Here is a 20,549-nt window from a genome sequence, read left to right as displayed (position 1 = left end):
CTCTGGTCCCCGAGCACCCCAGTTCCCCGATGACCCGCCGAGTCCAAGTACCGGGAACAAAGTGCTCGGGGAGGTGCCCGGTCACCCCCGAGCACCCTAGTCCCCCGACGATCAGAAGAGCTAAGTTCCGGGAGAGAGTGCTCGGGGGGCCGCGTGCGGCAGCCCCCGAGCGCCCGATTCCCCGAGGGTCAGTACAAAAGTGTTCGGGAGAGAGTGCTTGGGGTTGCACGTGGCAGCCCCCGAGCACTCGGTTCCCCGAAGGTTCGTGCGAGAGTGCTCGGGAGAGAATGCTCGGGGAGGTAAACAGTACCCCCGAGCACTCGGTGCCCTGACGACACAGAGGGGCCCGCCGATGAGGTGTCAGCCCGTCAGAGGTCCGAGACCGCATTTAATGGGCGTGCGCGGCCTGACATCCCCAACTGCTCCCGCCGCAGCGTCAGCCCCTGCCATGCTTTGGCAGAGAGGCGTGGGGCCATTAATTGCACGGGTCCCGTCCCGTATCATCCGGCATATCTCGGTATAACGTTACTAGGACCAAGACGTTTCGCCTGCCGCCCTGCCGTTGCAGAGGAACAAGATAGGGCGGGCACGCCGGGTGCCTCTGTGGCTGCCCGGTGGGCCCTCTCAACGGCGCCCATTGCCAGGGCGTCCACAGTGACGAGCGACCGGAGGCGCGCCGCGTTTTTCCACCGCCCCTGTCACTTCGCCCAGAGAAAATGATGACGCCTTTCTCAGTCGCGGCGTCTTGAAACTTGTGCCCCTTCCTTCCCGTTCGGGGTATGTCATGGCCGGCGAGTGCATAAAAGAGTCGGCACACCGGAGGGATGGGGGAGAGAGAGAAAAGAAGAAAAAGAGGGAGGCAACTAAGTTGAACAGAAGAAGAGAGTCAACCGAGACACCCAGACGAAGAAGACGAACCACGCAACGAACCAAGCCAACAAACGAAGTCATCACAAGCAAGCCTGAGCAGAGCTCCGGCCGAAGAACAAGGAGCCTCAAGCTCTTAGTTAGACACTATACTCTTGTAACCAGATACACCCTCAGGGGACCCCCTCGGGACAGTTATTGTATCCATACAGGAGTAGGGTATTACGCCCCCGTGCGGCCCGAACCTGTCTAAACTCCGGTGCATTTACTTCCCTTTGCACTAGGTCGAACATCCCCGACCACCGGCCATTGTATTTACTTCCACTTCCATTTATTTCTCCGATGAACTTATTCAGGATCATCCCCCCGGCCGAATCTCTAAAAAGGGGTCTCTCGGGATCCCTGCGACAGGAGTTAATCCTCTGACACTGGTACTCCTCCCTTTATATATCAGAGGGAGAGAGGACTTACACATGTGTCGGTGTATCAGGAACCGGGGATCCCTAAGTCCCGAGGCCAGGCCAGCCGTCCGCCACGTGTCACCATCCCGCGAGGTTCCTCCTGCGAGGTGAGGAAAGTCTAAGTTCCGGGAGAAGGTGCTCGGGGCCACAGTCCCTGGTCCCCGAGCACCCCAGTTCCCCGATGACCCGCAGAGTCTAAGTACCGGGAAGAAAGTGCTCGAGGAGGTGCCCGGTCACCCCCGAGCACCCTAGTCCCCCGACGATCAGAAGAGCTAAGTTCCGGGAGAGAGTGCTCGGGGGCTGTGCGCAGCAGTCCCCGAGCGCACGGTTCCCCGAGGGTCAGCGCGAAAGTGCTCGGGAGAGAGTGCTCAGGGTTGCGCGTGGCGGCCCCCGGGCTCTCGGTTCCCCGAAGGTTCGTACAAAAGTGCTCGGGAGAAAGTGCTCGGAGAGGTAGACAGCACTCCCGAGCACCCGGTGCCCCGAGGACAAGGATAAGCATTCTCGGGAGAGAGTGCTCGGGGGGGGGGGGGGTGAACAGTACCCCCGAGCGCTCGGTGCCTCGACGACCCGGAAAGGCCCCCGAGGGGCCCGCCGATAAGGTGTCAATCAGTCAGAGGCCTGAGGCCGCATTTAATGAGCGTGCGCGGCCTGACATTCCCAACTGCTCCCGCCGCAGTGTCAGTCCCTGCCACGTTTTGGCAGAGAGGCGTGGGGCTATTAATTGTACGGGTCCCGTCCCGTGCCATCCGGCGTGTCTCGGGATAACATCGCCAGGATCAAGGCATTCCGTCTGCCGCCCTGCCATGGCAGAGGAACAAGACAGGGCGGGCACGCCGGGTAGCTCTGTGGCTGCCCGGTGGGCCCTCCCAACGGCGCCCGTTGCCAGGGCGTTTATGGTGACAAGTGACCGGGCGTGCGCCGCGTTTTCCACCTCCCTGGTCACTTCGCCCAGAGAAAATAATGACGCCTTTCCCAGTCATGGCGTCTTGGAACTTGTGCCCCCTCCTTCCCGTTCGGGGCTTGTCACAGCCGATGAATGCATAAAAGAGTCGGCACACAGAAGAGAAAGAGGAGAGGAACCACCCAGCAATCCTCAAAGGATAGACCGAAAGAGAGTCCGACCAAAGATACATCTGAGACGTCCAAGAGACCGCAAGCATCGAGCACAGAAGCACCAAGAATCAAACCGTAGTCCCTGCCCAAGAACAAGGAGCCTCAAGTTCTTAGTTAGACACAATATTCTTGTAACCAGCAACATCCTTGAAGGACTTCCTCAGGACAGTTATTACATCCACACAGGAGTAGGGTATTACGCCCCTGCGCGGCCCGAACCTGTCTAAACTCCAGTGCATTTACTTCCCTTTGCACTAGGTCGATCATCCCCCACCACCGGCCGTTGCATTTACTTTCACTTCCATTTATTTCTCCGACGAGCTTATTCAGGATCATCCCCTCAGCCGAATCTCTAAAAAGGGGTCTCTCGGGATCCCTGCGACAGGAGTTAATCCTCCGACAACGTGAGTCAAGACATAGACTCAGGCCTAGCTAGAGCTTCTCACCTAGGCCTATCATTACTAAAAGCAGTTGTATCCCATTTGCTCTACGGCACCACAGAGCATGTCCCATCGCTCCACCGCCTGCATCATCCCGGTCCCCCGGACTGTCCTGTCCTGTCCCGTCCCCATGTGTCGCCTGCACACCTGCAAAAGAACTCTTGCCACGCTTGTCAGGCCATCCCGTAGTGATTAATGCTACGGGACGGGTCATGACCGCTCTGCGCTAACCACGCCGTGGACGACCAGAAAGGGGACCTAGGGAAGGGAACTACTCAAGTGAAAAAATATTTATTGTGATTAAACTGTTTGGACATATACCTGCCCTACGGCCAGAGGAGACTGGTCGCGGGGTTTGCTCCTGTGACCTAAGGGCTGGTCGCGGAGCTCGGTCGGAGAGTCTGGTTGCGTGGTTGCTGGCTGGTCGTGCTGTTGCTGACTGGTCGTGCGGGAGAACCACGGTTGCGGACAAAACGTAACATGCAGTACCTGCTGATATCTTACAGGCATGGGTCCGCCCGCGAGGGACCCCACTATTCTTTACACCAATAGATATATTTAAAAATAGAATCGTCGCGGATTAATCAGACAAGGAGAGTAGAAGCTGGCAATTTGATTCGCAAAGTTAAACATCTATGATAAATACAAAGTTCGCGATACATGGTTGTAAATATTACAATGTCGGGAATAAAACATTGGTTCTACTATGTGGACCAGGGACTTTCCCCCCTTCTCTCACATGCCACTTCGCGATCCTCTTATTTCTAGCGATGCAGGAGACCTTGACACCTCTGAAGTAGTTTCTCACACCTCTAAACTTTGGCATCCTGCCTCCTAAAAATGTCGTCTCAAAGGCGGCGTTCCTCCTCTTGCATTTGAGGATCATCAGCCTGTCATTTGCGTTCCTGTTCTCACTGCTGACGTTCTTGTTGTCACGCACGACGTGCCTCCTCCATCCTGATCTCATGCTCCATTTTCATTTCGGCCTCTCTGATCCATCCACCATTAAACGGTGGCTTAACCATGTCGATCTATTCTTGAAGCGACAAGGTTGTTTAACAATTAAAAGTTGCTTATAAGTGTAGTTTGCAATATGAATTTGAAAAGTGTGGAAGAATGGGAAAGAGGAACATACTGTGAAGTTGGGATCAAGTTCAGGACACATGAAGAATCTCTTACTAAAGATCTCCACGTCGAAGGATCTCAACATTCATGCTTGTTCACCACATAAGTAGAAAAGACGATCATGCCAGTGTGACACTCCGAATAGGTGGTTCCTCCAGCAATCCATGGCACCCTGGTAAAATGTAACATCGCATTTTAAATATTAGTAAATAATTAAATGGAACAGAAAATTACAATAAGTCAATAACAAGTTTACATTATAATAGAAAACATAAAATAATACAATCTTATAATACCAACACAGTTTGTTACATCATACGTCATTGCAACATGACAAAAATAATTTCGACAACACAAATTACACATAGCAAGGTTCGTTACAACATGACAATAATCGGTCACAGAACTCTATAATACATGGATGAAGCAGATGAACAATGATGCCATAGACGTCTCCCATCGGAACCTGAACCGGAAGGACCTGCTAGAGCATTGTTGCTACCTACTGGACATTTGGCGCACTTCTTGAAAATGTGTCCGATTTTATTACACTCGCTGCACAATTTTCACATGATTCCTGGCTTCAGATTCATTCATGTCATTACGAATCCTTATGGTCTTGCGACATCTCGTCTTCTACTTCGTGGTGTCAGGATCTGGGACATACAATTTGTTCTCGTTGTGAACGAACCCACTATCTCAAACCCATATAGCTCATGGTTCCATGTCTCAAAAAGAGATTCCTTCATGAAGTACTCAGAGACATACCTTTATGTCCTCAAGCTAGTCTCAACATAAGCAGCAATAACATGGGAGCACAGCCTTGCTTTGTACCAGTTGTAACTGCATCTTTTAGTAGTGAGCACACACACTCTCTCCTGAATAGCTCTTTCATAGTTGACCCCCCCCCCTTCTGACCTTCGAACCTACACATAATTTCATATCGGTGTTGTGCAGTCTCCTTGGGTTTCACCCAGTGCATATGTTCCTTATTCATCTTATTAGCCATGTATTAAGTCATTTTAGACCCCATAGATCAACCGAACGTCATTTATTGCCACTGCTACAAAACAGACCATTAAGTATTTGCATAATAAATTCCACAATTCTGATTAGTGGCAGTCCCCTAACACCTTTCAATCCACTCATAGAACATCTTTACAGATGATCTGGTCCTCCTCCTCAATCATGGATGATCTAGTGGGATGCTACCAAAAGCAATATGGATGCCCTAATGTCTCATCATTGGCCTCCATCCATGCTCTTCTGTTTGCTTCGTGGTAAGGTCATCTAGTGTTTTTCATAGGGCGTCAAACTTCCGTTATTGGTTCTAACTAGACAACCTCTTGAAAAGGTTTATCAGGTTCTTGTTCTTGAACTACCTGAAGAAGTTAGCACCCAAATGCCTCATGCACCACACGCTCTACAAATCTTGTCAGATGGATCTAACTTGGCATTCAGATGAACCATTCTACAGGTCGAGGATTGCCTTCAATATCTCTGCATGCTGGTCATGTATAACGCAAACATCCAGTCGATCTCCCACAACAAAAATCCCGATGCGCTCCAAGAACCAATACTAGCTGTCTGAATTCTCACTCTTGACGAAGGCGAATGTCACTGGTTAGTTGTTTTCATCAACTCCAATTGCAGTGAGTATTTAACCCTTGTACTTACCGGTAAGGAAGGTCTTGTTGATGCAAAAGATATGATGACAATGTTGGAACGCTCGAATGCTCCCAAGGCAAAGCATGTGCACTGTAGAACCAACTTACCAGGTTCCTTCACCGATTAGTTGTGCTTGGTGTCAAAGTAAGTTCTAGGGTTCCTCTGAGTAATGGTGTGAAGCAACTGTATGAGATTATCGTACGATGCTTCATACGTTCCGAACATCATCTCAGTTACTTTTCTCTTTGCTCTAAAAGCCTTATCGTAACTAATGGTGTACCGGTACCTCTCCTCTATTGCTCTAATTATGGATCTAAATTCATAGTTCAAGTTGTCCACAATCGGAGCAAACATGACATTGGCAACAAAACTTGTTGAAAGGTTCATGTGCTCAAGAGCTTCCTCGTCCTCCCTATCCTCCTGCTCTATTTGTTCAATTAAATCAAGAACGAGTTTCCTCTCGTCTGCCTCACCAGTTGGTTCCATCAGAATGGTTGAGGACTGCCCAACATCAAATGCTTCCACCTCATGTATCACCATTTCTTCACCCTCCTCCATAGCATCGCCGCCCTGTAACTCCCCAACTCCCTCCCGGTACCTCCATTGCATAAGCAACACAGGTGGTCATCCTCTCTCCGTTGCTCCCTCCAGGTACCACCTCCAAATTGAGGTTTTATTTAGCTGAAGCACATCCCAATAAACACATTTAGTTCACAGTCAATTACAACACTAACGGTCAGCTACTGTTGCTTGGGATTTATTTTGAAACTATGCATTAACCAGACGTAAAATTGCTCTGGTTCCACGTTTCTAGTTGAGGAATAGAAGCAAACCTTGACAAGATCAGAGCCATCGACCAGATGAGATCCCCGACTAGGTTAAAGTAAATCTAGAAACTAACAGGGTGTATGGTGGTTTGAGTAGGTTCATCTCGAGGCTAGGTAGAAGGGGATGCCACTCTTCAAGCTTCTAAAGAAAAGCAACTCTTTTCTATTAGTCTAGATATATTCTTCTCCACTGAGTCAAACCCCAACATACCTACCCCTTGCGGACCATAAACAATGTCTCCTTCTCTATAAAAAAACTTGAAATACGACTTATCTGACATACCTTCCCACAATTAATAAAAAAAATTATATAATATTTCGACTGACAACAAGTATATGTGCTAGATCTACAATAACAGAAAATAACAAAACAAACTGCTAACGTTCCTCTAAACTAATAGATCTGATGCCTAACATTTTCAAAACTAGATTTGATGGCTAACCTAACTGACTTGTAAAAAAATACTAGAATTAGAGCATTTACCTTCATCATAGATGGATTTTGATAGGGCTTTCCCTTCCATCATCTCTCCTCCCCTCTTCTCTCATCTCACTCTCACTCAATTTGTTAGAGACACAAATGAGCATTGTGCTCATGCAGAGGGGTGACACTCCATTATATAGGAAAAGATGTCGCCCAACCGAAGGGTGATAGCTTTTTCATAGGTCTTACATGACGATTTATCACTCTTCTAACGGGCGATAGGTTGACGTCGCAGCCACAGTGGTATTGTATTCGAGCTGACACCCCGTGTCGCTCATTGTAAGAGCGAAAGTATGTGTTTAGATCTACAATTTTTCAAAACAAATATATATATTTGCAATTTGTTAATTTAAAAAATAAAAAATCAACAATGGCGGCCTGCACTGCACCACCTACTTGGTCTGGCTGGCTCTATGAATCCAAAAGTTATGCCTGGTGGAGTGGAGCATGCCTGGCCTGCAAAATTCTAAATCTAAGAAAAGTCAAACTAGTCAGGAATCTTATTCAAATTCAAAATCTCCACTCCATGGCATCACGGGTTTGATTTGGTTTGGTTTGGTTTTGGAGCCAAAACGTTCAAACGAAGCTACTATAGTAGTCGGAGCACTGCCTCCTCTGAGTCTCGGTGGCTCAGTTGTCCCTGCCATTCGTCTCCCCCCGCCCCGATACACGCCGGCCGTCGGCAGGGGGCAAGCCACTGCTGCCGTTGCTTCAGCTTCACTGCCCACGCCGCCCCTCACCCGCCTCCCTTCCTCTCCCAGCCGCCCAAACCAAGCCAAACCCTAGAGGACGCCCGGAAAGTGGCCTCGGATCTCGTCGCAGATTTGATCCGCTCCACCCCCAATCTCTCTCGATTCCATCCCAATCCCTCCGTCCGCGCTTGGAATTCAGCTGCTCTCCTCCATCCCACCCAATTCACTTCAGGTACCACCATTTGGATCCGGTCCTTCTCCTCCTCGCATTCTCTCTCACTCACGGACCAAGCCCACGCTTCCCGCTGCTGTCCAATTTTGCAGGCTCCCTACCTACCAACGCCTATGAACATGGCCGCCGGGGGACCCAACGCCGACGGCATGCTGGGTTTCAAGGAGGACGACGCCATGAGATTCATCTTCGGCGACGACATCATGGCCATGGACGACCACGGCGCCTTCGACAGATCGCTCATGGAGCTCCAAGTATTCAAGGAGGTCTTCTGTGGGACGACCACGGCGCCTTCGACGTCCATATTTTCCCCTGCTCACTTCGGTGTACCGCACCAGCCTGCTGGTATCACTGCTGCGCCACAGCCTCAAGTGCTTCGTAATGAGCCAAATGCTCCTCATCAGATGGATGCCAAGGTGGATCTCCAGCTCGAGGAGCATTCATATCCTCATGCTGATCAAAATGGGATTGACCAGGCATCTGCCGAGCCCGATGCTGCGTTGCAGGGATTCATAGGTTACTGCCAGGCTGGACCCAAGTGTGCTACTCATCTGCTCGGCCTCTGTGATGGCCAACACCAATTTTTCGGTGCTGCTGTCGTCGACAACATTTTGGGTGTGCACACGCAAGGAACAACTCAAGACGTCAGAGCTGGAATCTGCAATGCGGTTGGGTTGGGTGGCAGCACCAGCACCAGCACCAGCGTGGTTGATGACCCCATGCCTTCCTACATGGAAGCACTAGCGGAGATCTCGGAATTCCAAAGTGGGACTCTTCTTTCTGATCCCTTTTTGCATCAATGGCTCAACGATCAGCAACAATTCCCAAGTGATACGTGCTTAAGTTTTGATCAAGGGCAGATAGCTGACACTACTCATAGTCATCTCCTCTACACAAGTACAACGGAGGTAGGAGTAGAACAATATCCATTTTCTAGCAAAGCAACTCGTGGTACTGCAACGGTACCTCAGCAATCCCAATATTGGTTCAGCCCTGGTCAGTTTGCCGAGCTTGAGACCATTTGGCAGGATGCTACGCCTGAAGCTAACATTAGTTCACTGGATGATGTTGATGTTCATGGATGCAGCAGTCTACACTCTGGCTCGGCAGTTGTCGGTTCCAAGAAGATGTTAGGCAGGGATCTTCCTGACCAGCTGGAAGCACACGCACATCGCCTTTTCAAGGATGCTGGATGGACTATCAAGCCACGGAAAAGGAATGACAGGGCTAAGATGGCATCCTATTTCACAGCACCAAACAGGGAAGCGGTTCATACCTCACTAACTCAGGCTTGGAAGTTTTGTGGCAAGAAATTACATGAAGCTTCCGCAGATTCTGAAAGGGGAAGGTATCCAAAGGAGTGGTCAGATGTTGATGCATTTTGGAAGGACCTCACGGATACAATGGCCTATGTTGATAAGATGCTTGTGAACCATCAGAATGCACTCACGTTTCTTCAGCGCTGGCAGATTTTAGACCCCTTCATAGCTGTTGTGTTCATCAGTAGGAAAATCACAGCTCTGCAGCAACGTAAAACTCTTAGAGCTGTCGACAGTTCAACCTTTGTTCTTGATGACAGCACGGACGTGTCATCAGAAAGCAAGAACATGCACAAAGCCAGTGATTTATTGGCCAGCCGAATGATTCAATCTACTCCTGTAATCACAGACTCTGATTGCAGTACACTAGCAACTGAGAGCTACAACGGGCATCAGACTTTACACAGTTATCATGATGCGGAAGGCAGCAACGATAGGGATATGAGCCCAAAGCTTTGTGGCACCAAGATTCTGAATTGTGATGCAAGTGACCAAACAGAAAATCATGTTTATGAAGGTGATGATGCAAGACAAATTGTTGCTCGAACAAAGATTGCTAATAATCCTGTAAAAAAGGTGAGGAAGAAGTCCAAAAGGATATCTGATATCGATGCAACTGGACTAGACGGGTTGTATTCTCAAAGCTTCACGCAACCTACCATGGAAAATGTGTTTAACCATGAGGTCAATGTAGCAACCATGGTCATGTCTGATGCAGAAAACTTTAATGCCTCTAAGGCACATGGTATGTGTTCGGGTGGTGGCACACTGAAAAATTATTTGAAAGCTGAATCGAAATCAGAAAAGCTAGATGAAAATGACCAAAGCAACAAGTGTGACATGTTCCTGCCTTCAGAGAGCAAGCAACTGAGTATGTTACAGAGTGAGAAGAGGATCGAAGAACTTAGGGAATGCAATACATTCTCAGAAACCCACTGTGCTGCAAGGGAGTTAGATGCCACAGTGTCCTGCCCTGATGACGAGGTCCAGAAACAGTTGCCTTCATCCCGTGCACAATCTTCCGAGGATTCACAAAATGGTCCAATAGGCAATACTGTTCCTGTTGAGTTATCCCATGAATGTAATGCTGCTGTTCTGGAAACTGATCTAACCCTTGAGTTTCAAACCTGCAAGGAGATCGCCACTAAAAGCAAACCTAAAGGTTGGGAGAAGTATGTGAAGAAAAGACCTCGTGAGCTGCTGATCAACGATGATGACCTTTTGATCACAGCTATAATAAAAAACAAGGATCTTGGCTCCCGTCATAAATTTGCTGCAGGCTTTTCAGGTGCAAAGAAGTTCAAGAAACTTAAGAGCCAAAAGAAAGGTAACAAGCTACTTTTGAGAACAGCTGGAAAAGCGGGCACTAACCTATTGGGTGGGAAGAGAATAAGCCTGGCTCGGAAAACCGTCATCTGCTGGTTGATTGCCACTGGCTTTCTTACTGTAAAAGATGTTATACAGTACCAGGATCTCAAAAGCAATAAAGTTGTAAAGGATGGGCAGGTTACCTGGGAAGGAATTGTTTGCAATTGTTGCACAAAAACCTTCTCTGTATCTGACTTCAAAGCTCATGCTGGTTGCAGTTTGCCAAAGTCCTCGTTGGGCCTGTTTCTACAGTCCGGCAAGTCATACACTTTATGCCAGGTTGAGGCTTGGTCTGCTGAATTTATGAGCAGGAGCAATGCATGTGGTAAAAAAGTCGAGGCAATAGATGAAAATGATGACACCTGCGGTTTCTGTGGAGATGGTGGTGAATTACTGTGCTGTGACAATTGCCCATCAACATACCATCAAGCTTGCTTGTCTGCTAAGGTATCTAGCTTCCTGTTGGTGCACATTGGCTAGAGATAATTTTCAATTCAAAGGTTGCTGTCCTTTAATGTTGCAATGTTTTGTTCCAAATAACGTGTATCATAGCAAATTGAATTGAATAATACTTAATCTATATGCAAAGTTGTTTCCTAATTTGTTATTTACGCTTCTTCCTTTACAAATACAGGAGCTTCCAGAAGGTAGTTGGTACTGCCATAACTGCACTTGTCAGATTTGTGGGAGATCAGTTAGTGAAAAGGAGGTTTCGGCATTCTCAGTTGTCTTCAAATGTTTACAGTGCGGAGATGCGTGTAAAATTCTATCATATCTCCCCTCTATCATTTGCATAATTTTCTTTATAGTGCCATCCTTTTATAATGCTTAGTGTTGTAGTAGCTGAGAGTTGGTTGGGTAGTTTGCCAGTTTATGTTAACTTTACTGCCTAACTTCATTAATCGTTACTTTGTTTTATGGAACAATTTTTATATGCCTGGGTTGATCCAAGTAAGGTCCTATTAGTTGAAAATGTAGCTCCTTCCAGAAATTGATTTTTCGCTCTCATAGAAACTGCTTTAGAGGGGCTTCAACTTCTCAGCGTAAAAGGGGCTTACGCTCCCAATAAGAGCCCCTCTAGTCTAGCGGCGCTCTGTTGGCTAGTGATTAAGCTTCGAGCAGTTTTGAGCAGAAGCTGAACCAGAAGATGATTTCATAATTCACATCTTATTTAACTGAACCAATCTTCAATTCTTCATTGTGCATTGTAGATGAAATCTTTGAATGTTTATCCTTAACTTCAATTCGATATACTCTTGTTTTCACTGGCAGACCATGACACTTGCATTGAGCAAGAGAAGCTACCTTTCGAGGGTAAAAGATCTGACACATGGTTTTGTGGGAGATATTGTAAAGAGGTAATATTTATTTATTTTATTTGTCAAGATGATGTTCAATTGTGCATGATGCTTTAATCAATATAGCTGACTTGTAATTTATCATACCTTTAGAAATTGTAGCTTCTTTGTGGCCCTCATTCTTTGTCATAGACATATATATTTGATTAACCTCTCAGATTGGCTTACCAGGCCTCAAAGCTCGGATGTCAATTTTATGGCCATCTAGGATAAAAATAATCAGCAACTAATGGAACAGTAGAAATGTTTTCTACTCTTCATTTTATTATCTACCACCTTTCTGCGCACCTAACATACTGCAGTTCTTGGATCAAATATTTTGTTTCCTGCTCTTCATTTTCTTTCCTGTTAAAGTGCTTTTCTACCCTTGTTCTAACAGATATTCATAGGACTACACAGTCATGTTGGAGTTGATAATATTCTTGACAATGAGCTTTCATGGTCCATATTGAGGTGCAACAGTGATGGGCAGAAGCTATATTCTGTTCGGAGGATCGCCCGTTTGACAGAGTGTAATACGAAACTAGCAGTGGCTCTTACTCTATTGGAGGAATGTTTCACTCGTATGGTGGATCCTAGAACTGGTGTGGACATGATACCTCATGTTTTGTACAACAAGGGGTAAGTTTCCTTATCCTTTCCTTGTAATTTTCTGTTTCCCATTGCTTCATTACATGTTTTTTGGCTCATACAATTTTCTTGCGCAATATGGGCAAATATGAGGCTGAGATATCACACAGTAATGATGTGTATATACACATTAGCATGAACACTAATACTATGGGGGTTGATTTCTCCACGTTATACTGGAAAATTGAACTGATAAAATTGCTGGTATGCTAAAGTACAGAAGACGGGCTTTGGAACGTTCAATGCTGTAGCTAGTCTTATTATATTGTTCTTCTCAAATGCACTTCAGTTGATATAGGGCTGATTCTCAATATTACATAGGAAACATGAATCTGTAACTTTACTCAGCAATTTCAACGTTCACTAACATGGAGCACTTCTCATCAGATCAAACTTTGCTCGTTTAGATTATCAGGGATTCTATACCGTAATCCTGGAGAAAGGTGATGAGATTTTATGTGTCGCTTCCATCAGGTAATTCCTTTTGTTGATCAGGTCTTTGTTAGACACTGTACTTTCTTTTCTGTCTGAAGTATTATTTAACTGAATTGATGCCTTTTTTTTTTATCTCTACCCACTTGCTTGCCATTGACTGCTTTCATGGCTTATATCTTTAACGATTAACAGATTGCAAATTTTCAGCTCATGAAATGTTAGCTATTGGAAAATTTCCTCATAGTTGAAAACAATATGTTGTGGAAATAATAGTAAACAAATAAAGCATGTGAACTGTTTCTTCCATTTTGAATATTAAAGAAATATCTGTTTCTTTCTCATGCAGGGTACATGGAACCAAAGCTGCTGAGCTGCCTTTTATTGCTACTTCTGTAGACTATCGACGGCAAGGGATGTGCCAAAGACTATTGTGCATTATTGAAAAGGTACATTGGAGTAGGAAAACAGACAAACCTTCACAACCTTTATAACTATATCTGCATTTCACCATGTGATTTCCCCCCTTTCCTCTAATACAGATGCTGAGATCATTCCATGTTAAGATGTTGGTCCTTTCTGCCATCCCACAGTTGGTTAGTACATGGGTTTCAGGATTTGGCTTCAAACCTATTGAAGACGATGAAAGGAAACAACTCCATAATGTAAACTTGATGTTGTTTCCTGGAACGTCGTTACTAACAAAGAGATTGGATGGAGTTATGGCTACCAAACCAGGTGAATTACCTGCCTGCTTACCAGTGGCCACATTTGTGCCTTCTGGTTTATGAATCTGTACACTTTTGTATTATGTATTCCTTCCATTTGTTTGTGTCTAGAATACTCAAATGTTTGAAATTATATGCAGGTAAGGAAAAGGATGTTCATGATGTTTCTGGATTTCCTAATGATAACTTTATACCTAATGCGAAAGCAAGCGAGCATCTTGAACTCCATGACCTTGACTTGTCCGGGACAGAGTTTAAAGCTGAGATTTCAGTGAGTGGTCCATTCAGAACACTGAAACATGAATGTGGTTCAGCAGCATGGTTTCGGTCTACTAAGGTTTGTTCCATCAACGCTATGAGACTTTAAGCTTTTCGTTGATCACTTCAAATAAAAGGACTAATGTTTTCCAATCAAACATATTGTCAGATGGATGCATATCGAATTTCCATTATAATGATTTATTTGTATGCCTGTGTGAGCTTTGAATGTGTAAAGGTGTACATTATAGCGATAACTAATTCATGTATTATGTTGTTCTGCAGTTAGCTGTTGGGGAAGTGTGATATTCTGATGTATTAAATTCTGGTCTCTTGCTATCCATCGTTATGGGTTGCTCTGCGTTGACCAAATTGGTTTTTCCAGTTTACGGCTTAACTCAATTTGTAACAGCAAAATTGTACAGAAGCTTGCTGATGTGTGCAGGCAACTATTTACAGGTATTTGCAAATCTTAGTCAACTTTGATTATTCAATTAACCACATTATGGGCCGCTTTGGGAACTTGTTGGAGTTTGTCTACAGTATTCTTGTTTCTTGGAAGTTTTGGCTGTGCGTCTGGGTTGCAACGTAAAGCACAAATTTAGTTTGGACTCGAATCATATTGATTGGTAGATCACACTGAGGGGTACCTCCATAATATTTCTGAGCATCTTTCGAGTTGATTTGATACATGAAAGGCCGGAACAAAAGGTATTAGCATGATAGCACTTAACGAGTGGCTTGCACTATATACGTATCCCCCAAGAATATTTAAACCCTTTTACTGTGCGTCAGGCTTATACCTTGTCACACCCGGTTTTAAAGGAAACAACCAGATGTATTCCACATGTATGTCAGGATCAAGTTTTACATACATGCAGCGACGTCATTAGTGATAACATAAACTGTGTCTCAAATAACGTAAACAATCCTTACAAAAGGACCCGTAGGTCTGAAAGAAAATACTAATAAATCTTCAATTGGCAGCGGAACACCCATCCATCCACAGGCGTTGTCCGGGGGAAACACCAGCCTAGGATATGGTCTTCACTCGATGCCATCTTCCTTCTAGAAATCAGCGTCCTCGCCCGGGACTTCCTCGAAGACTTCACCTTCTGAGCATCATCCGAGGGTAGGGAAAAGGCAAGCGTGAGTACATAAAGTACTCAGCAAGTGGAGGAAAAATATGACATGCAGGCTATTGACAAGGAAAGTTCAACTTGGGGATTTACTGCGACTATGCTCAGCTAAAACAGACTCAAACAATCTAGCAATCCTATTTACTAGATTTTATTCCAACAATATAAGAACATAACTCATCGGATTCCATCCGACTACCAGACTCACCAGATATCCCATATCCGGCTACCGACTCATCGGGAGTACCACCACCCGACTACCCAAACCAACCCTTAAAGTACCCATCTAATCCTGAAGAAGTCCAAGCCGCTCTTGACCGTGAGCACGGCTGATCGATCAGTTATTTACTCTGCAGAGTTTGCACACTTTACCCACGAGTCGTGATTCCCTTTTTGCCTTACACTTCTGGGGTGTATGGCCGGGGTTTCACTACAAGGCTGTTACAAAGTATCTCCACATCTATAAGCACCCACTAAGGTTTCACCGCTAACAGGGATCCCATCCACTGCAGAGGCCCCCTCTTGTGCCACCGAACCAACCATTGGTGCGTACAGAATGCGAAGAACACTAATTACTTAGCCAGGCCGTACCCATATAGGCCTCATGGTTGTGCTGCTTTGCCAGGTTACAGGCTCCAAGAACCGGTCCTTAGGATCCCACACAAGAACATACACAAACCCTGCTGTATAGCTCCACCACATACTAGCCATCCAGTTGGGATCCCTAAATTCAAGTTACTACAAGATTATCAATTCTCCCAAGTACTTGTTCCATAGTTATTAATCAAAGTTCATAATGATTCTAATCCATGACTGCACTAGCATGACTACCCTTTTACAGGACCCAAAAACCCCAAAAAGGCTACAAGGAATGGCCATACAAATTCTAGTAAACCCTATTCATGGGATTCAAAATTAGACAAGCATGCAACTAAGGAAAAGTAAACTATAATGATCTAGGGTTAAATCAAGGTGATCAAGGACACTTGCCTTCGTAAGTTGGCTGCTCAGAATCTTCGAAAACTTGGTCTTGAATGCTGGCACTCTGTTCTCCTCCTAAGCCGAAGAACACACCGGAAAGAAATAACAAAACAGCTAAGTACAACACACTAAACAGGAAAAACTAACTCTAAAAAGGCTAAGAACGGAAAGTACACGCTGCTACGATCTCGGGAGCGCGAAAATCACCTAAATCGGAGGTCGTATGGAAAAGTTACACTAATTCTACTCTACAGGGGCTTTTCTGAAAGTTTGCAGGGACTAAATTGTAAAACAGATAGTTCTAGGGGCTTAAGTGCAAAGTTCAGGGACCTAAACATAATTACCCTAAAATCCAGGGGCCTAATTGCAATTATCCTATAGTCCAGGGGCCAAATTGCAATTATCCAGAACTATCTAAGGGCCTATATGCAAAAACAGTGAAGCCTAGGGGTTTCCTTGCAAATCTCCCTATTTTCCGAGAATAGGTGGAATTCTTTTTATACTGAAAATCCTAATTAATGCGCAATGCTGACGTCACAGGCTGACTGGGCTCTGACTGAGCATCCACTGCTGACTGGGCTCTGCCACGTAGGACAGGGACATCCACGTGGCGCGCTGACGTGTCTCTGCTGCTGACTGGGTTTAAGAGGGACACGTGGCGCAATCTGGACGGCTAGCGAAGGGGTATATTTGCGATCTAATCAGGAACGTTCAAAGGGGATCCGACGGCTAACCTTGAATCTTCCTTCTCGGGTCGGCGGCGCGAGCTCAGGGCGGCGGTGCTTGACCGGAGAGTCGCCGGAGTGGAGCTCCGGTGGCTGGACTTCGACGGCGAGCGGCGGAATACGGAGAGGAGACGACGGCGAACCCGATTGAGCAACACGTCCGCGTCGGGGTGGCTTCCAACGGCTCGGCGACGGCGAGAGGCGGCGGCGGGATCGAAGCTCGGTGAAGGTGCCGGTGCGACGACGGAGCGGCTCGATTGGCGGTCGGGAAAGCGTCTAGGGAGGCATGCGAAGACGGAGGAGGCATCAATCGACCGAAATATGGCTCGGGGAGCGCTGACGACGGAGAGAGGCGGCGGCGCTTACCGGTGCACGATGACGGCTCGGTCTGGCGGCGGAGAAGCGTCGGCGAGCAGCGAAACGGGCTCCTCCCGCTACGGCGATGCTGGCGGCGAGCTCGGACACGGCGGGGAGGTTCGGGCGCAGAGGATTGCTCGGCGACAGCAGCGGCTATGGCGCTCGGCGAGCTCGGGTTCTTGCGCGTGTGCAGGGGGGAAAAGGCGGCGCTGCTGGGGTTATAAAGGCGAGGGCGGCGCAGGCTGTTGCGGGGCGCAGCGCGTAGGGCGGACGGCGCGACGAAATCGGACTCGGCGCGCGGCAGTTCGGGATCGGTTTGGATACGGGCGCAGGTTGTTGCAGGGCGCGGCGGAGACGACAGAGCTGACGGGCGGGCCCCTCTGGCAGCGACGCGCGCGCGGGGTGGGCTGGGCTGGAAGCAGACGGCGCTGGGCTGGGCTGCGGAGAGAAAACGGGCGTCACATACCTTCAATCAATTCCTTCTTGTTACGAGCAATCTTACTCTTACTGAGTATATATAATATCAGACAGCCAGAGTGACAGCATAATAATAGTAACTCACCGCGTCTAATTTCTAAAGGTTTGATATTTAATCTTTTTAACTTTATTTTACCTTAGAATTCTTTGTAGCATTGGCCTCTTAAGTAAACTGAAGCATTATTTCTTATTGAAAAAATAGGTAGAAAGGTAGCTAACTAACTATGGCTCCTTTCTCATTAAGTTCTCATCGGACGGCCAGGAAATGGATCAAATGAACCAGAAATCCAAGAATTTTGATTGAATTGGAGAGAATGCAATTAAGCTAAGAGTCCAAGAAATCACAGTATAGCCTAGTCTGTTCTGTGTCTAGAACTGAAAGTTCAGATGCCATGCGAAACCCTATTTGTCTCTCCTGGGTGAAGTGCTCTCCTGAGATTGGGCGATTGTGTATGGTTAGTCTGATTCTGAGACAGAAATACCTTACATATGCAACACCTGAATTAAGATTACTTGCACATCTGAAATAGAGGAAATATTTGTACACCATGGAGCTGTTAGTGTATGAAGTGGAATGCATTCGACCCTTCTCTAAGTTCTTCATGATAGGAGGCTATCTAAGCTGGATGCTAGGCATAAAAAAGGGGTATTGAAGAAACATGGTAAACTTTTTGATCAAAGAGATAAGGATGATAGCATCTATATAACAAGCCATCTAATCTGTTTGAGGCATGAGAAGAAGAATACAGCATGGGTCAGTCTGCCTGGATATTACATGAGTGCCATCTACTCTTTTCATGGTAATTCTACTGGGATGCATATTTAAGTACAGAGCAACCAAACTGATGTAATCCGTCTGGATATGAGTACTGATGGGTTCATGCGAAGTAAGCCCCTTCACCACGAAGTTAGACGAGCATGCCATATTTTGCTTGATGCCATCAGATATGTTTATACCCCCTTTTCTTTTGAGTTTTGGGGGAAGTTCCTTTTCCATATGTAGTGTTGTTTGATATTTAGGTTAAGGTCACAACAATCCCAGATGGCATTGTACATGTAGGTGATGCATTGCCATAGGTGCTGAGGTGGCCATAAATTGGTGTTATAATCCTTTGTCGGATGATTCAAAAGTGAGATTTGCCATCTTTTTTTGGCTACTGTACTTTTACAGCTTCAGCCTGCAAGGGTTTATCTAATTTAGCTGCAGTGGAGTCATCGCTCCGAATTAATTTGAAATCAGGATGTTTTCAATTTTTATTTTTATTTTTTTGTACTTGCCCAGGTCCAGTGGCGGATTTGCCACTCGAGCAACTAGGGCCTTGCCCCTAGTCTTGGCCCAGTTGCGCCTTGGACCTGCTCCTATTTTTTATGTAGCTCAGCTCAACAAGCCCGGCAAGCCCATTGAGCGGCCCTAGTCACCGGGCCAGCCCAGGTCCACACCTAGGTCCTTGGCTTTTAGTTTGTGCACCCACGAAAAAATTGGAATATCCACCACTGCCTTTAGCTTGGTCTAGCTTCAAATTTACCTTGTTTAGCGTTCAATTATTTGCTTTGAAATATAATTGACCTTCCTCAGTGTCTACATCCTGTATCAGGACTGATGGGGCTTTCTGCCGCAAAGCTGGTGTGGTCATAGTTTGGCTATGATCTTCTCGAATCCTCATGGCTGCAGTGCATTTCGTGCATCATTGGTGTGATACAAACCTCAACAGCAGCGGCAGGGTGCGTATGCAGATTTGGTCATCTGTGGCAGGACTCAGACTCTCACTACGTCTCTCGGCAGTTGCTGTAAGAATCGATCCAGTTCCAAATTATCCAAAGGTTTGACAGCAATTGAGAATGGGAATGGGGGTTTATAGGATGGAGTTTGGGATGAGACTTGGTAGATTGCTTTTTAGTCCCAGTGCCTTGTTTGGCAAAAGTAATGAGAAGTTGTAGAAATTGATTTGCAATTTACAGAACATGCTAACAAAAGTAGTGATGACAGAGATCTGAGATGCATCATCTTTCTTTAGACAACAATTCCCTGAAGTGGAGTTGTATGCTCAGATTCCCAACCCACATGCCGTTGAAATTTTACCCCCTCTGATCAATAAGCGAAACAAGTGGAGCTCCTCTCTTTGTCATCTGTTTCGACTGAACAAAAGAATTGTTACAGCAGCAGAACGAACATCAAACTATTTACGCAATGTTCATATTGGCAAAAGATGACATGGAGTTCCCTCTTCCTCTAGTATCAAAAGAATTCGAGCAAGAGATTATTACAGAAAGGAAGCACACGTTCATCTTGGCAAGAATGAAATTGAAATGGGAAAGTATATTAGAGAAAATTTGCACTAATTCATTCCGCAGGGGGACGAGGGCAAGAAACAGAAATGAAGGGACATTGAAAAGCAAAGGGAAAACAAGCAGCAGCAGCAGCAGCAGCAGCAGCTAATATGATGACATTCCAGGAGGAAGCTAGCTAGGTAGCCCGCCAGCAGAGAAGAGGTCGGACGGCGGCGGCGTCTGCTCCTGGGACTGGAGTGGCGCGAGGAGCTGCGACTTGCGTCGGGTATCGCGGGATGGCAAGGAAGTGCTTGGTCTTGGAGATGAGACGGGAGCAGCGGAGCTCGCCGACCTTGAACTGCTTGTCGGGGTCGTGCGCCTGGTACTTGTTCTTGATGCGCTCCCGGCGCTTCTTTTTATTTTTATTTGGTTGCACTGGGATGGATCCTCCGCGCTTCTGTCTGCCCTACATCAACATGCGTGGAATATCCTACAAAGCACTGAAACTAATTGGAGTACGAATCTAATTGCTAGCCCAACAGACAGTGCATGGTTCCAATTCCCGTCTACAATTCAGTTAGGTTTCTTCACACAAACTAC

General features: G+C 46.4%; 1 protein-coding gene across 11 annotated transcripts; it reads left to right on the top strand.

Annotated features, from left to right (window-relative positions):
* Nucleotides 1-7,612: 7,612 nt before the first annotated feature.
* LOC133888469 (increased DNA methylation 1-like) lies at nt 7,613-20,545 on the top strand. 11 transcript variants are annotated; one of them, XM_062328730.1, is made up of 13 exons: nt 7,613-7,909; nt 8,002-11,043; nt 11,231-11,354; nt 11,869-11,954; nt 12,334-12,575; nt 12,972-13,058; nt 13,366-13,465; nt 13,559-13,754; nt 13,885-14,081; nt 14,288-14,461; nt 17,926-18,811; nt 18,964-19,113; nt 19,277-20,545. In XM_062328730.1, the coding sequence occupies exons 2-10, from the start codon at nt 8,023-8,025 to the stop codon at nt 14,306-14,308; spliced, it is 4,074 nt and encodes a 1,357-aa protein (XP_062184714.1). In that variant the 5' UTR covers nt 7,613-7,909; nt 8,002-8,022; the 3' UTR covers nt 14,309-14,461; nt 17,926-18,811; nt 18,964-19,113; nt 19,277-20,545. The 11 variants fall into 11 exon arrangements, with proteins under 11 accessions (XP_062184714.1, XP_062184717.1, XP_062184713.1 ...); XM_062328733.1 differs by lacking the exon at nt 18,964-19,113 and having other exon boundaries at nt 17,926-18,568; nt 18,742-18,811; nt 19,258-20,544; XM_062328729.1 differs by lacking the exon at nt 18,964-19,113.
* Nucleotides 20,546-20,549: the final 4 nt, after the last annotated feature.

The sequence above is a fragment of the Phragmites australis genome, chromosome 13 (genome assembly GCF_958298935.1).
Source record: "Phragmites australis chromosome 13, lpPhrAust1.1, whole genome shotgun sequence".
NCBI lineage: Eukaryota > Viridiplantae > Streptophyta > Magnoliopsida > Poales > Poaceae > Phragmites > Phragmites australis.
The sequence above is the reverse complement of the archived record's forward strand: the minus strand, read 5'-3'. Positions and strand labels throughout refer to the sequence as shown.